The following is a 14,026-nucleotide window of genomic DNA, read 5'->3' as shown; positions in this document are numbered from 1 at the left end:
AAATTTGGGGAAAAAGTAGAAAATTTGAGAAAATTTTGGAATTTCAGTCCCATTCAGGGTCACTTTTTTTGCAAATTTCGAGTCCCACCCAATGGGCACAAACGTCTTTTGGACGTCTAATGTACGTTTCTAGGACGTCCAAAGGTCTTAAAGCCGTCCATTGAATGTCCATAAGACGTTGCGTGTCCATAGGGCACGTAGGGTCCATTTTTCGAACCTCAGCGGAGCACCCCCGTCGGTCGACAAGAGTAGTACCCCCCCCCCCGGGAACTGGCAGTACCTATACAGTGGCATTGAACACTCAAATATAAATATTTACAGGATATTCAAAATCCTGTGGGTTTAATCATCTACCTACGAATGCTAGGAAGGGGTGTTATCCTGGAAATTCATGTATGTCCAATATCTCTTAACCACATCAGGAAAAAAGTCTGCAGCATCATAAAAGCGTTATTCCGTTGTAGTAGCCTTTAAGAATTGAGAAATCGCTTTTTGATATGAATTTGGTAGAAAAGTCAGCCTCAAAATGTTAATTTTCTCAATTTGAATGTTATTCAAGTATAACGGAAATGATTTATTGATTAACTTCTCCAGGAAGGAAGTTGGCACACCAGATACCTTTGTGGCACAGCAAAGTGTTATCTGGCATCAGATATGGAAATATGCTACGACACACTTTGCGTTCTGAAGGTCAGGCATATTTTAACCATATATAGGTTTGCTCTTTTAGAGCTTTAGCGTGGGCGGCCACCAATACGCCATCAGAATATCAGATAAAGCAAAGTGTTTCTCTGCTTCAACCACACAAAAATGCAACAGCAATCAAGCTTCATAATCGTCTAAATCTTCATCAGTAAATCTTTTGAAGAACCTTGCAAAGACAACTAACGCAAGAGCATCAATGACTTCAAAATATGACATCGCTCCAGCACCAATGAATAATCCAATTTGTCCGCCAACGTCACCTTTGGTTAGAAAATTTAAAGTCTGTTATCAAAAGGATTTTGTTAATACACCCCTGTCTCTGGTGATCAGTATCGGTGGCAAATTTGTCTGAATCGCAGACCTCTATAGATATACTTCCTATATAGAAACGTTTTTCGTAGAGGATGAGCAGAAGCCTATAGTGGCAAGTCTTTTCCAAGGAATGGTACCTTTAGAACTCAAAGTAAAAGTTTAAAATGTAAAATTCATATTGCTAAATAATATGATTTTTTACTATGTCTGAATTAGTCGTCTACAATCAACATAAAAATATTATTGACAATTTTAGGTATTTTGACGTTCTTCAAAATCTAAAAGTTCGGGTAAGAATCGTGATTTTAGTGCTTTCGCTTTCATTGAATTTTTGATTTGTGAGGGGTTAAGTGGCTGGAAGGCTATATTCTCAGCCTTATTGGAACATTTTTGAGCTTTTAGTAAGTACAATCTTACCAAGCCATTCTAATGTATCGTAACTTGGGACTTGCTCCAACAGTTCGTACGACATGTTATCATAGTAAATCACCACTCGCAATAAGTTGTCCCTAAAAATAACAAATCAAGAATTGCACCGATATAAAACTTATGCCAGGAGAATGATATTGCAGAATGACAGGTTTATGCCTTCGGACTAAAACAGGCTTTTTAAAATTGAGGAAAATCCCGAATTTTTGTAAATTTTGTGACCCTTATTTTTTTCTTAGAAATAGGCTTTTCAGGGTTATAAAGATAACTTCAAGGTAATCTTTACGTTTCTTTGAGATTTTGAAGTTCCAAAACGACACCCTTAAGGGCAACTTCCGCTTGCCTCGTTGTCCCTACTTAGTAGTTGGTTTTCTAACGTTCAAGGTATGTGGCGACTAATGAGTGGGTGGAAGTGATCACTGAATTGAAATAGTTTGCATTGTCACAATGTTTACTAAGTGTTTTTATTCGATCTTTTGAAGGGTTTGAAGGCCTTGCCACTATGATGTTAAGTTTTAAGGCCTCCTGCTATCGACGAAAAAGGGTGAAATAAAGAGCAGAGCTTAAAGGTCAGAAGTCGAAATTTTGTTTTAGTTCTTTAGATATAGGAGGATATTTTTGTACACAAAGCAATGATATACATGGATGGTATCAAAGAGAGTATCTTGGATATAGTAAAGTTATCTAATATGTATCTAATACCTCATAAATTTTGTTGCATCGCCCATGTCGACTTTCTGTAAATGTTTTTCATTTTTCAGCTTTTCTTTCAACACTTTGGCATACTGTTCAGTGGGAAACAATGATCTAGAGATGGTCTTTCCACTGTACGAATCAATCTCACATGATAATGGACAATTGTATAATTTCTTGTTGTCAAAATGCTCTGTTTGAATGAGAAAAATGGATAAAATGAGATGAAAAGCCAAACTTGCACAGAACTGATCTCGTTCCCTGTATTTTCAGCTTTTTTATCCTTACTGATAGCACTGGATAATATTCTATGGTGTTCAAAGGTAACCTAAATAAAGCCGGGAATACACAGAAACGAGGTTGACACATAACTAAAATGAATCCATTTTTACAGCCCATGTAATGTTAAATGAACGGTAGAATAAAATAATTGCGTGTCCCAAAACATCTTTCAAACCAAAACACTCCCCTAGCCTAAAAATTGTCTAAGGAGATTGATGGAGAGTCTGACCATATTGTTGAAATATCTCGAGCTTGCACGGCCTAATGAACTTTAATTCTATTCGCTTTAAATATGCACGTTCATTCGAGGTTTCTTTAGAGTTCAGTTTGCTTACCCCAATTCATCCACATGCATAAGGCGCTTTCTTCAAAAGAACACACACGAAAATCTCCAGGCATGAAAGCATCCTTGCAATTACATTTCTCAGTGACGTAATTCGTTAGTTGTTCTAACCAGCACGTGCTTTTGGAGTATTGTGAAAAATGTTTCAATTTCAAAGAACCGCACTTTGTCTTGAATGGTGGTTTAAGATTGATAATCTGAAATTATGAGATTAAAAGGGTGGAAATTTCAAATTCGGAAATCTAGATTTAAATAAAATTGACACTCTCTAATTCGATCTTCAAGGGCATTGGATTTTCATTGAATACACGTTATTTTTATAAGAACATCCAAAATTTTTGAAGCCTTCGGATGTTCTAAACTTTTTGAGTATGAAGCCTAAAAATGTTCTTAACATTTTCTTATTTTCGCCATTTTCTGAGCATTTTTGTCCGTTTTCCTGAGAAATTAGGTGTTTTGGAGTCCACAAAGCCTTAAAATGTTCTTTAACTTGTTCTCAATATTTTGGTCATTCTTCTTATATAGTTTGTTCTTATAAAAAAAACGTGTAAGGAAGCGTAGTAATAGAGCGTCCTTTATAAGAGTTTCTTGTTGACGGTGACTTTCAACATAATCGAATAATAGAGCGTATCAAATAGTAGAAAGTTGATGAAACGAGCGTCAACTGTATACCAAGTGTGCAAATAGGGTAATTAAAAGGAGGGCTACGAAGGAAAATTTTTTCGATAAAGTATAAAGTGAAGCTTTATTGTTAGCCCTTTTTGTGCCCATGTTAAGAGCTTTATTCTATTTGATCATATCTAAGAAATGAAACATTTAAGCATTAAAATGTTCTGAACTTGTTCTTAATTTTTTGGCCGTCGAAGCCTATGTACTTATAGTTTATTCTTATAAAAATGTAAAGCAGTATTGAACAAATTCCTTACCTTTTTCTTCTCAACTTGGATGTAAGTTGAATAGCCTGGTGAAATCATCTCACCTCTCATCCTGACTGGTGTTTCTCCTTGGCCATGTAAAATCAGATGTATTCCACCTTTCAAACCACCGCGGTAATAATCATAATGTTGTATATCAAGTGTTAAAATCAAGCTCCGTCTTTTTCCTGGTCCCGACACCGTTTGTAGTGGGTGCCCAGGTTTACCAGAATTGAAACTATAGCATTGATCACCCTGCTTAGCGTAAAATTGCGTAAAGTTTTTAGTGGAACATTTCTGACCATCAAATTCACAATCAATCAACATTTCATCGATTTCGTGTGCGGAAAGTCTTTTTAGTCGGACGTACTCCGTTCCATTAACGCCGGACGCTTCACCGGATAAAACAGCTTGATCCACATTCGTTCCGTTTAATACACTCATCCGCATGTCATTGACATTACAGAACGAAACAGCTGGGAAATCAATGCTATCCACATATTGACGCATGCGTGCTGTACTAAATGGATAGGAAAAATGTTCAACGGTACTTTCGTAGACTTTCAACATGGAGTATATAAAAGCTGATGTAGTGATGAAAAACCAAATGACTCGACGTATGGGGTGTCTTTTATCGAAGATATATGATATGCCATGAAATGATGTGGTATCGATAAGATCTTGAACGTGTTGGCTGACTTCTTCATTTCGAAGCTCTTTCTTGGTTTTACGACGTCTTATTGGACTACTTGCTTCATCTAAAGTGAAAGATGCAAATAAATACAGTGAAGTTTCCATAACTCAAATACGCTTGGGGAAAACAAATTTGTCCGAAATAATGAAATTTAGAGATATGGGGTAAGCTTTCCAGCTGGCACACAACGTTGTTTCAACGCGTTAATCTAACGTTAAATGGACATTGTGAACGTTAGATAAACGTTGAAACAACGTTGTGTGCCAGCTGGGTTTATAGAGTAATGTTAATTGAAGGGATTAGAAAATTTGTTCAATCTCAGGAGACATCCGAGTTATAACTTCGACAAAATTTCGACAAAATATTAAAGGCCTTAACTAGAAGTCTAGTAAAAGTAAATTTACTGCAGGCTTTTTAAACGTCGACATGTTTTTAAAATCTTTGTAAAGTTCACCTCACTCTGAACCGAAGTTTAAGCTTCTTGTCAAAAATCGTTACACGGATCTATGAGTGTATTCTTAGCACATGTGTTCCCTACAATAGTATTAAAGGCTTGGAGACACACGTTTTTTTTCGCGTTGGTGCAATGCAACATGGTCCATCCCACCAACCTGAAACGCTTGTCTCTAACCCATTTTTCTTTCTGACAATAAAGTGAAATCTCAATGGGCAAAATTGATTCAAAAATTTCCCACACTTTTTGTTCCTTGAAACAAAAAAAGAAACCAAAGGACACGAGCTTTATTCTTGCATTGGTGGGATAGAGCATGTTGCATTGCACCAACGCGAAAAACAATTTCTCGTGTCCCCAAGCCTTTAAGTCACCATTTTACTAATACTTACTGTTTGCAGTATCGTCAATGAGGTGACATTCTAAATTATCGTAAGTATCAAAACTCATTTTTCAACAACTATAATCAGTAGTCTAACTCCTATTAAATACTCTCCGACGCATTTGAGAATTTCTGCGATGACAAACCCAAATCGTGTAAGAAAATTTTAACTTATCTTTCGCCTGCTTTCTGACAAAACGGAGAGGGACCTATAATCGATCCTCAATCAAATACTTATTATCAAAAGTCATTTAGATCTTACAAAATTCGGTGTTTAGATTCCAAAGGAAGTACTCCTTTAGCTTAACCGGAATATCCTACCTCCGACTTCTTATTCAGACATTCATAATCACAACACCACGCTGGTATATAATGGCATACAACCAGCATTTAAAAAACAGCTTGAAAATTAATGATTCTCCTTCTGATTATATTATTTAGCTTAGAAATAACAAGACAGCCCTTTTTGATACCGTTTCTACAAACAAACTTTGACACAACGTTCAGTCTATTGGAATGTCGGTTATTTTCTTTTATTTTTAATTATCCATTTACCTTCTAGACTGCACGAATCTACACTACCTAAAGGCATAAAAGAGCCCCCCCCCAGCTGACCTTCAATTCAACGCAATGACGCAATATTTTCTTCCAAATTCACGCTGAATGCAATTTTTTCGCAATTCACGCAAGTTTTGTTCACACAAAGTTTTCAATTTACGGATTCACGCAGCCTTTTTAAAAGTTTTCCGCATTCACACAAATGTCTGTTTAAGCTTCATCTATAATAAGCTCTACTGAATGCAATCTATGGCCGAAAAATTGTAAGAGTAGAAAGCACAGAGACTTAAAAAAGTTACGCTTCGCTAAGAAATAGAGAGACAACCTTTTTAATTTCACAGTGACTTCATTTTAGTCAAAATTAGGTGTGTCTGATGCAGATATTGGGAGCAGAGCTCAGATTTCAGTTTACCTTCTTGATTTTCTTGTACAGCTTCCACAGTAATCTTTGCAATATCTTGGAAATTCAACATAATGGCCCTGGATTCGGCAAGTTAAAAGTCTTTCAAGTTCAATTGATGCCAAACATTTGCCCCTTTTCCTGACCAACAAAAATAGCAAATGAGTTTTTTTAAGGTAAAGAAAAAAATATAAAAAGAGATCATGTACATTTAAATGGAAATACCACATTTTTGTAGCTTTCACTCGTTGCTTAAACTTTTAATGAAAATCGCATTTGATATTATATGTTAAATTAAGTAGAAAGAGAGGGCCGGCTCAACTTAGCGCGATATCTACGTATTACCCATTTGGTCTTATCTGTGTGATGAATGACCTTTAGGACTTTATAATAGGACTTATCCATTACAGAGGAAATCATTAAATCATATAATGTTCAATTAATCAGTTAATGGGCTTACGGTATTAAGTTAATGATAAATAAATACGGATATTGATTACAGCGGTCTCTTTTAATCATTAGTGAGTGTTCTTTTTTCGTTCATTTAAGAACATATGTGTATTACGTTCATGTTCTGACACTTTCAAAGAGATGCATAACCTACTTCCACGTCTACCCAAAATTCTAACCGAGCTTTGTCACTTTTCTGAATGCTGTTTGATACAGTTGATTTTGAAAAATTGGCCAATGTTAATTTTGGATCAAAATAAATATTAGAATTAAAACTCCCTAGTGTATCAGACCCGTTGGGACCCCACTCTGCACTAGAGAATTCGGGCAAAAAATTTACCTTCGTTGGAAAAAATACATTGCAGTATCAGTCCCACTAGGAAATTGACTTTAACTTCATTCCCATTCGAAATTCAATGGAAAAAATTCCCACTTTTGAGCTTGGAACAATATAATTTCTAGTCCCATCATCGGAATTTCAATAGAAATTTTCATATCCCAACTGTGGGATGAAGCTCCTCCGAGGCTTTTAGCCAGGGGTGTTTAAAAAACACAATGATAGTGAGAATCTCGTAAATGGTGAAAAACTGAAGACATGCTTTTTTAAAGAAATTTTTTTTAAACAAAAACATGAACCTCATGAAATTGAGATCACTTTGTAATGAAAGTCAAAGAAGAATCAACCTATTTTCAAATTCTTGAATAATCTGAGTTGATATTCCGCATAAAAAAAGATATACCATCAAAATATCTATGATTCAATCTCGTACCCAGAGCCACTTTACATTCACGGCCATGGTGCAAGACGTTTTCTTGCTCCGAAAGGTTCCAAAACCAATATGAACACCACTTTACAGCCCCTTTTGATTTTACTGATGGACGTGATACAATCACCTTTTGAGAGTGTTATCAGAAATCATAAAAATAAACGAACGTAAAGACTGGATTTAAGTTTGTGTTAGGAAAATAATTTGTCAAGAATTCACGTCATTCTCATCTTTGCTGATTGATATGATAATAAGTCTTAGAGTGCTAAACGTTTTTTTATAAGAACATCCAAAATTTTTGAAGCGTGTTCAGATGTTCTTAACTTTTTAAGTTTCAAGCCTAAAAATGTTCTTAACATATTCTAATTTTGACCATTTTGTGAATATCTTTGATTATTTTCCTAAGAAATAGGGTGTTTATTGAGTCCACAAAGCCTTAAAATGTTCTAAACTTGTTAACATTTTGGCCAGCGAAGCCTTATGTTCTTATATAGTTTGTTCTCATAAAAATAACGTGTATTGGAATTTGTGTAAACGTAGTGCATATCTGGATATTACTGGGCGGGTACTGGGGCACTATAGTCTGTTTGAAAGCCCTGCTATCCACAACTTTTTGTTCTATATAATTAACTAATAAATCAAACACTGGGAACGTCAGGGGTAACGCGATAAAACGAAGCAAATAAGAACAAAAAAATGTTTGTTATTACACAGGAAAAATAGAAAATTGTTAGCCAAAGCAATCCATTTAAAATGCAAACTGCATACGGACTGTACACTCATGTCTACACAATAGACAGCTCCAAGCTTTTAGGCCTTATGCTAACTCTGAAGAGTAGGAAATTTACGCTCGAAACGAATACCCTGAGTATCGGAGGTTTAGCTTTCAAAGAAAATATCAACCTCTAAAGACCAATAATATAAATTTTATCGCGCATGTGTCACATCACTGTAGGAAGAATTAAAGATGAAGAGCAAATATTGCCATAATGTCTAGCAGACTGTATCAGAAACCTTCAAGTGTAATTGAAATTGAGTTTTTTTTTTAGAAATCTTCAACATGATTCTCAAATGTATAACAGTAATAACTAAACCATGTTATGATTCTCTATCACTGACTGATCATTGATGATATTTTTGAGTTGTGTTTTCAACGACGGAAATAAAGATATCAACTTTGAACTTAATTCCAAGATCATGGATTTTCATTAACCACGAAGCACTTTTCTCTACGTTGATTGTGCTCTGAATAGAATCTGGATGGTCGGCACAGGTCGATATATGATTTCGGCATGTGCTTTTCACGGTACGAAACGAATGAAGGTATGGCATAGCCTAACATGTTACATACTCGTTGTGACCGCTTGAGATTGAGAATTTTGGAATTTTTGAGAGCTTCAAATAGTAAAGTTTAGAAACTCCATCCACCATAAATATGAGATTTCTATCCCATTGGAGTTTAAAGGTTTTATTTTTACATAAGTGTTCACGTGTCATATCAGACACATATTTCATATCAGGACAATGTTTCCCTATTGTTATATTATGTTGATATAAGCAAAAAAATGTTTTTCTTCTTCTTTTTCTGACCAATCTTGCTCCACATCCGTGTCAATCCAATGTGAAAATGCTTGTAAATTAAAATTGACGAGTAAGCCACCTCTCTTGCATTTAATCAAAACTGGCTTAAAATTTCTAACCGATTAAATAAGACAGGGGTGTTGGTGCTACATGCATGGAAGATTTCCATTTTATCTTTCTTTCAGGAGCAGATGCCCGGGGGGGGGCACTCGATCTGAAAAAGACCATACGTTTGGCCCAAAATTTGGCTTCTAAAATCGGACCCTTACAGTGCAGTGAATTTCCATGAAAAATCATACCCTTACAGTGCACTTTTTAAAAATTTCTCGCCCGTAAGGACGAAAATTTTTGCAATTTCCCAAGAAAATGTGGAATTTTTCCTCCAAAATTGACCAATTTTGTGCCAATTTTTCCAAAAAATTGGCCTTTTATCACAATTTTCTACCCTTACAGTGCAGTTCAGTGCAGTTTTGTAATTTCCTACCCTTACAGTGCACTAGCTGAACTATGAAAAACCTACCCTTAAGGGCCGAACGTCTGGTAGGTCATTTACCTTGAGTGCCCCCCCCCGGGAGCAGATGGTATGTCTAAGTCTGACGGAAATAATGTCGTACAAAGTAGACTACTTACGTTCTATCTTTTATCCTTCAGCAGCTAAATAGGAGTAGAACAATGATCACATTTTATAAATCTTTCTTATAGAAAATCAATAGGCATATCAACTAATTATAATTTGTGTGCCAGAATCTCAATGTTTTGATTTTTAATTGAAATGTTTTTTCTCTCGTCTGTCTTTGGTGATTTAATTAGATGATCTGCAATGAAGTCTAAGATTAAACAGTCAGCCAACTATACATATGAATTGAATCGACGGGAATGCCACGGAAGCAATTGCACCACAAGAATTTCTGTTACGACATTGACGCTGACGCTGACAAAAATCAGGATGACAAATCCACTCTCCTTGTCTGCTATCTGGCACTCCCTTCTTTAGAGTGTCAGTATGTGCCGTAAAGTCTGCGACCGCAGTCGGAGGCGACCAGAAGGCTCCTCTTTCGATAGCTATCTAACCGAAGGTAGGGGAGGGTATGTGCCGTAGCTAACATACCATTCGAACACTAGATAAGTTTATTGTAGTAGCAATTAGATGACGGATGTTTCGTTCCAATAATTTTGTTGAGTTTTATTCAAACGTACATTTCAAATGAACATTTGTTGTTAAATCTTTCAAAATGTCACGTGTAAAACATATGTAAAAACCATCTATACATGTACAAAGTTTTTCAATCTCGACAATCTTGACCCCAAGTATTTAACACAGGCACAATCACTTCTTCACCAAGATTTGATCACTTAATTTACTCAAATGCTTTACAAAAATTTTCTCATTCTCTAAACGTTGTTCCAAGCGGTCCGCAATTTCAATCATTTGTGCCGTCTCTTCAATATGTAGTTGCTCATCCATATAGCGACTTTCATTATCCAAATGTTCACGGTAAGCGGTCAAAATAATGGCCGCTAATAGTACGAGGATTAAAACGATGCATAACACTAAACGCCAGGGTATTTGGCACGGCTTATTCCAAATAACTTTATGCATGTTTTTCCATTTCCTTGCCAGCGAACGAGAGCGAGTTCGAGAAAGAAATGACATAACGTTCTTAATTATAAATCCAGTTAGAATTGGAAAAATATGCAAAAAACTTGTTTAAAAATTTACCAAATAAGCTTGCGTAAACAGGTATAATAATTTGACGTTTTATTTTAAAAACACAGCATTCTTATGAAAATATCAAAGCGATTATACTTCATTAGAAAGCTTATAAACTAGATCTAACTGATTGATCATTTTTCAGATTTTTGTTTTGAATCGCTTTTACTGATGATTTATAAACGGCGTATTCAAATCTAGATAACAGATTTGTACCATTCTAAATCAAAGTGATAAATCTTTTATACTCTATTGAACGAAATTACAATGCAAAATACAATTTTTTTAGAGACTGAAGTCTGAATACTTTAGTCTGTTAAAAAAATCATAGGATTGTGGAAAGGTTCCTTGCTTATTAAACCCGAAAAAAAGAGTGCATAAAAAGCAGGCACGACGGATGCTTTTTATATCTGGTACGGTGAATGAGGAAATTTAAGCGATTTTACCGACGAGGAGGAAAACTTCGGTTTTTTTTTTGTGAAAATCTGCTACGGCGGCTGCTGCCGTACCCGTTGCGTCGTGTTCTGTTAGAATAAGCTCAAAAATAGTGTGTAGCTGAAATAAAGGCATAAAGGCTCCAAATCGGTCCTAGAACCACTCGAACTCAAAATTTGTAGAGAATTCCACTGAAAATTGACATTATCACACATTGCCAAAAAAGGGCTCTTAGAATTGCAAGTTGTTTTATGGTGGTTCTAGGATTCATTGAAGGAAATTGTGTCCTAAATTTTAAGCCAAAAATTATTTTTTTCAAGGTGAAAAAACTGGACTATAAGATCAATCAAGAGACAAGCAGATAAATATTCTCTTTCATCTAGCATTAAGTGCACCTTACTTTTAGACTTTATACACATGCTATAAATAAGGGTCAAATTTAAAGTGAAAACTTTACTCAAAATCTTTTTAAGTCTACACTAACCTTGAAATGTCATGGCGAAAAAATCCTGATAGAATCTTCGTTGCACATGGCATGACCAAAAAAGCATAAGGCAAATTCAAAATGAGAAATTAATGAAAATTTTAAATTTCGATATATGGAAGTACGAAATATTAATTTAGAAGAATTTGCTTCTTCAAAATTAAAGCCGAAAAGAATAGAGTATGTTTACGAACGGTCCAGGCTTTGTGATAAATGATATAAAAATAGTTTTAATAATAGACTAACCTTCTCCAACCTTTAAGGGTTATGAACTTCAAGCAGGGTCCTGTGAAATTTTATTAGGAAAATCTCAGATTTCAGTTATTGAGAATTCATGATATTCATGACGTAATCTTTTCTACAGAAAGACCCCGGTTTTTGCCAGTAGTGGCAAATTTTATACAACTTCTGTCTAGCTTAAATTTGCCACTACTGGCTAAAACCGGGGTATTTCCGTGGAAAATATTACGTCATGAATATCATGAATAGACCGTGAACGTAAAGTAAGCGGGATGAAATCTCAGGCTGAAACAAAATTTTCGAAAGCCGAAATTCGTCACTAGACCCCTTTAATTATCCTAATGATTCTTATAGTTGATCATCACGTTAATCAGCAAATACCCAAAGAGAATCAAAAAATATCAAAGTTATAGATGTATCACCAAAAAAGTAACCTGTCGAATAATCCAAAACTTCTTCATCATATATTTTGAATTAACCCTTTTAACGAATTGTACACGCTTTCTTTTATAAGAACAAACTATATAAGGCTTCGATGGCCAAAATGTTAAGAATGAGTGTAAAACATTTTAAGGCTTTGGGGACTCTAAAAGACCCGATTTCTAAGGAAAATGAACAAAAATATCCATAAATTGGTGAAACTGAAAACGTGTTAAGAACATTTTTATTTCTTATTAAAAAAAGTGCATCATAAAACAAATCAAAGAATCTAAGCACGGGTGATTCTTTTCTTGAAAATCTAAATCAATGACAAACTTTCCAGCATTCTTATGCTTTTGGTCAAGAAAGTGAGAAACGTTATAAATAGAAAATAGGAAAAAAAGCGAATAATGTATATAGCAAAAATTATATTTTGATTTTTCACATCGTAACTTTCTAAAGAAATTTCCTTTAATTAAAACTGTGTGATAATTTAGACAACGCCTGGCATGGATGTAGGAATTTCACTAATGAAATATTTCTAGATCTTAATATACTTAACAGTCCTAAAGCTAGTTAAAGCAATGGAATCAGAAACTCACAGTAGTTTAGAGTGAATCTAGATCAAAAAAATAGCTTCTATTTTTAAGGCCCTAAAAAAGCTAGAACCAAGAACCAAGATGTAACTCAAGGGATACAAAATCTTAAATTAATTGTCATTCTAACGCCCTGAGAAAGTCAACTGTAAAGTTATTGCAGAATAAAACCTATTAAAATCATCCCACATTCACTATTAAACACAGACCTCAATTTTGCTTAAATAATCTTTCAATAGAACTCAGTTTGAAACAGTCGTTTTCTGGCAGGCAGGTTTAACAGTCGATATTTTGGTTGAATATCTTACACACAAAATGTTGAGACTCCCTTTCCACACCCCCTTCTCACAGACGCGGTAGAATTCTTTTCAGCCAGAGGGGATAAAATTAACGAACTGAAACTCGATGGGGATTGATAATCACTTTTTATATGAATGGGGATTTCAATTCTTTTGTTTAAAAGTCAGAAAATTCAGTGGGGATGGAAAAAATAGTGAATATTTTGCAGTGAGAATTGGTTTATTTGATTATTTTCAGTGGGGACAAAAATTGTAAGATAATTTTCCACCGGGGACGATGTCTTGGCCAATTTTTCCAGTGGGAAGGGTTCCCAGTGGGTCTGTGAGAAGGGGGTGTCTTTCCCCTTGAAAGATTTCACTTAAAATCTATCTGTGATCTCCCTACAATTCTCGCTAGCTGCGAAGGTTTAACCAAGCATTTTTATAAATATAGAAGTCAGTATTTTGTCAACAAAGGCATCAAAAAATAAAATGTTAGAACAAAAAAATAATAAAGCAAGACCAAAAATAATATTATTATATATGAGAGCAAATTATAAAATAGTTTTCATCTAAATATCTTACAAAATTCATATGTACAAAAAAAGGTTTTTTCTTTTATCAAAAATAATTAAACAAACAAACAAAAATAAAAAAAACAAAAACAAAGTAGTCAACAATTATTTAACATTACCCAAACAAATTTTAACAACATTCAACAAATTACAAAAAGGATCATTTCTAGCTAGAACCCCCTGGAAAAACTTAATTAATAGACCTTTTCATAAATTACGTCATGAACATCACTTGCCTCGTTTTGAAATTATTGCCATGGTGATTAACTCCCAGCGGATTTTATTACAACTACTTTCTATTCATAAAAAAATAATTTAATGTTTCA

General features: G+C 34.8%; 1 protein-coding gene across 2 annotated transcripts; it reads right to left on the bottom strand.

The window, feature by feature from the left end:
• LOC136797738 (acid-sensing ion channel 1C-like) lies at positions 1-6,465 on the bottom strand. 2 transcript variants are annotated; one of them, XM_067054328.1, is made up of 6 exons: positions 5,216-5,344; positions 3,691-4,436; positions 2,757-2,961; positions 2,149-2,332; positions 1,435-1,526; positions 1-965 (listed from the first exon to the last, which is right to left on the bottom strand). In XM_067054328.1, the coding sequence occupies exons 1-6, from the start codon at positions 5,271-5,273 to the stop codon at positions 823-825; spliced, it is 1,428 nt and encodes a 475-aa protein (XP_066910429.1). In that variant the 5' UTR covers positions 5,274-5,344; the 3' UTR covers positions 1-822. The 2 variants fall into 2 exon arrangements, with proteins under 2 accessions (XP_066910429.1, XP_066910428.1); XM_067054327.1 differs by lacking the exon at positions 5,216-5,344 and adding an exon at positions 6,176-6,465 and having other exon boundaries at positions 247-965.
• Between the last annotated feature and the right edge of the window lie 7,561 nt (positions 6,466-14,026).

The sequence above is a fragment of the Clytia hemisphaerica genome, unplaced genomic scaffold (assembly GCF_902728285.1).
Source record: "Clytia hemisphaerica strain Z4C2 unplaced genomic scaffold, Clytia hemisphaerica genome assembly, whole genome shotgun sequence".
Taxonomy (NCBI): domain Eukaryota; kingdom Metazoa; phylum Cnidaria; class Hydrozoa; order Leptothecata; family Clytiidae; genus Clytia; species Clytia hemisphaerica.
The sequence above is the reverse complement of the archived record's forward strand: the minus strand, read 5'-3'. Positions and strand labels throughout refer to the sequence as shown.

What these genes read in the sequence shown, in the direction of transcription:
- LOC136797738 (XM_067054327.1), bottom strand. Translation starts at nt 6,236, where the DNA reads ATGTTGAATTTCCAAGATATTGCAAAGATTACTGTGGAAGCTGTACAA. An exon ending in ATGCATGTGGATGAATTGGG is followed by an intron (nt 2,333 to 2,756) that starts GTAAGCAAACTG and finishes TCATTCAAACAG; the next exon opens with AGCATTTTGACAACAAGAAA. An exon ending in GATGCAACAAAATTTATGAG is followed by an intron (nt 1,527 to 2,148) that starts GTATTAGATACA and finishes TGTTATTTTTAG; the next exon opens with GGACAACTTATTGCGAGTGG.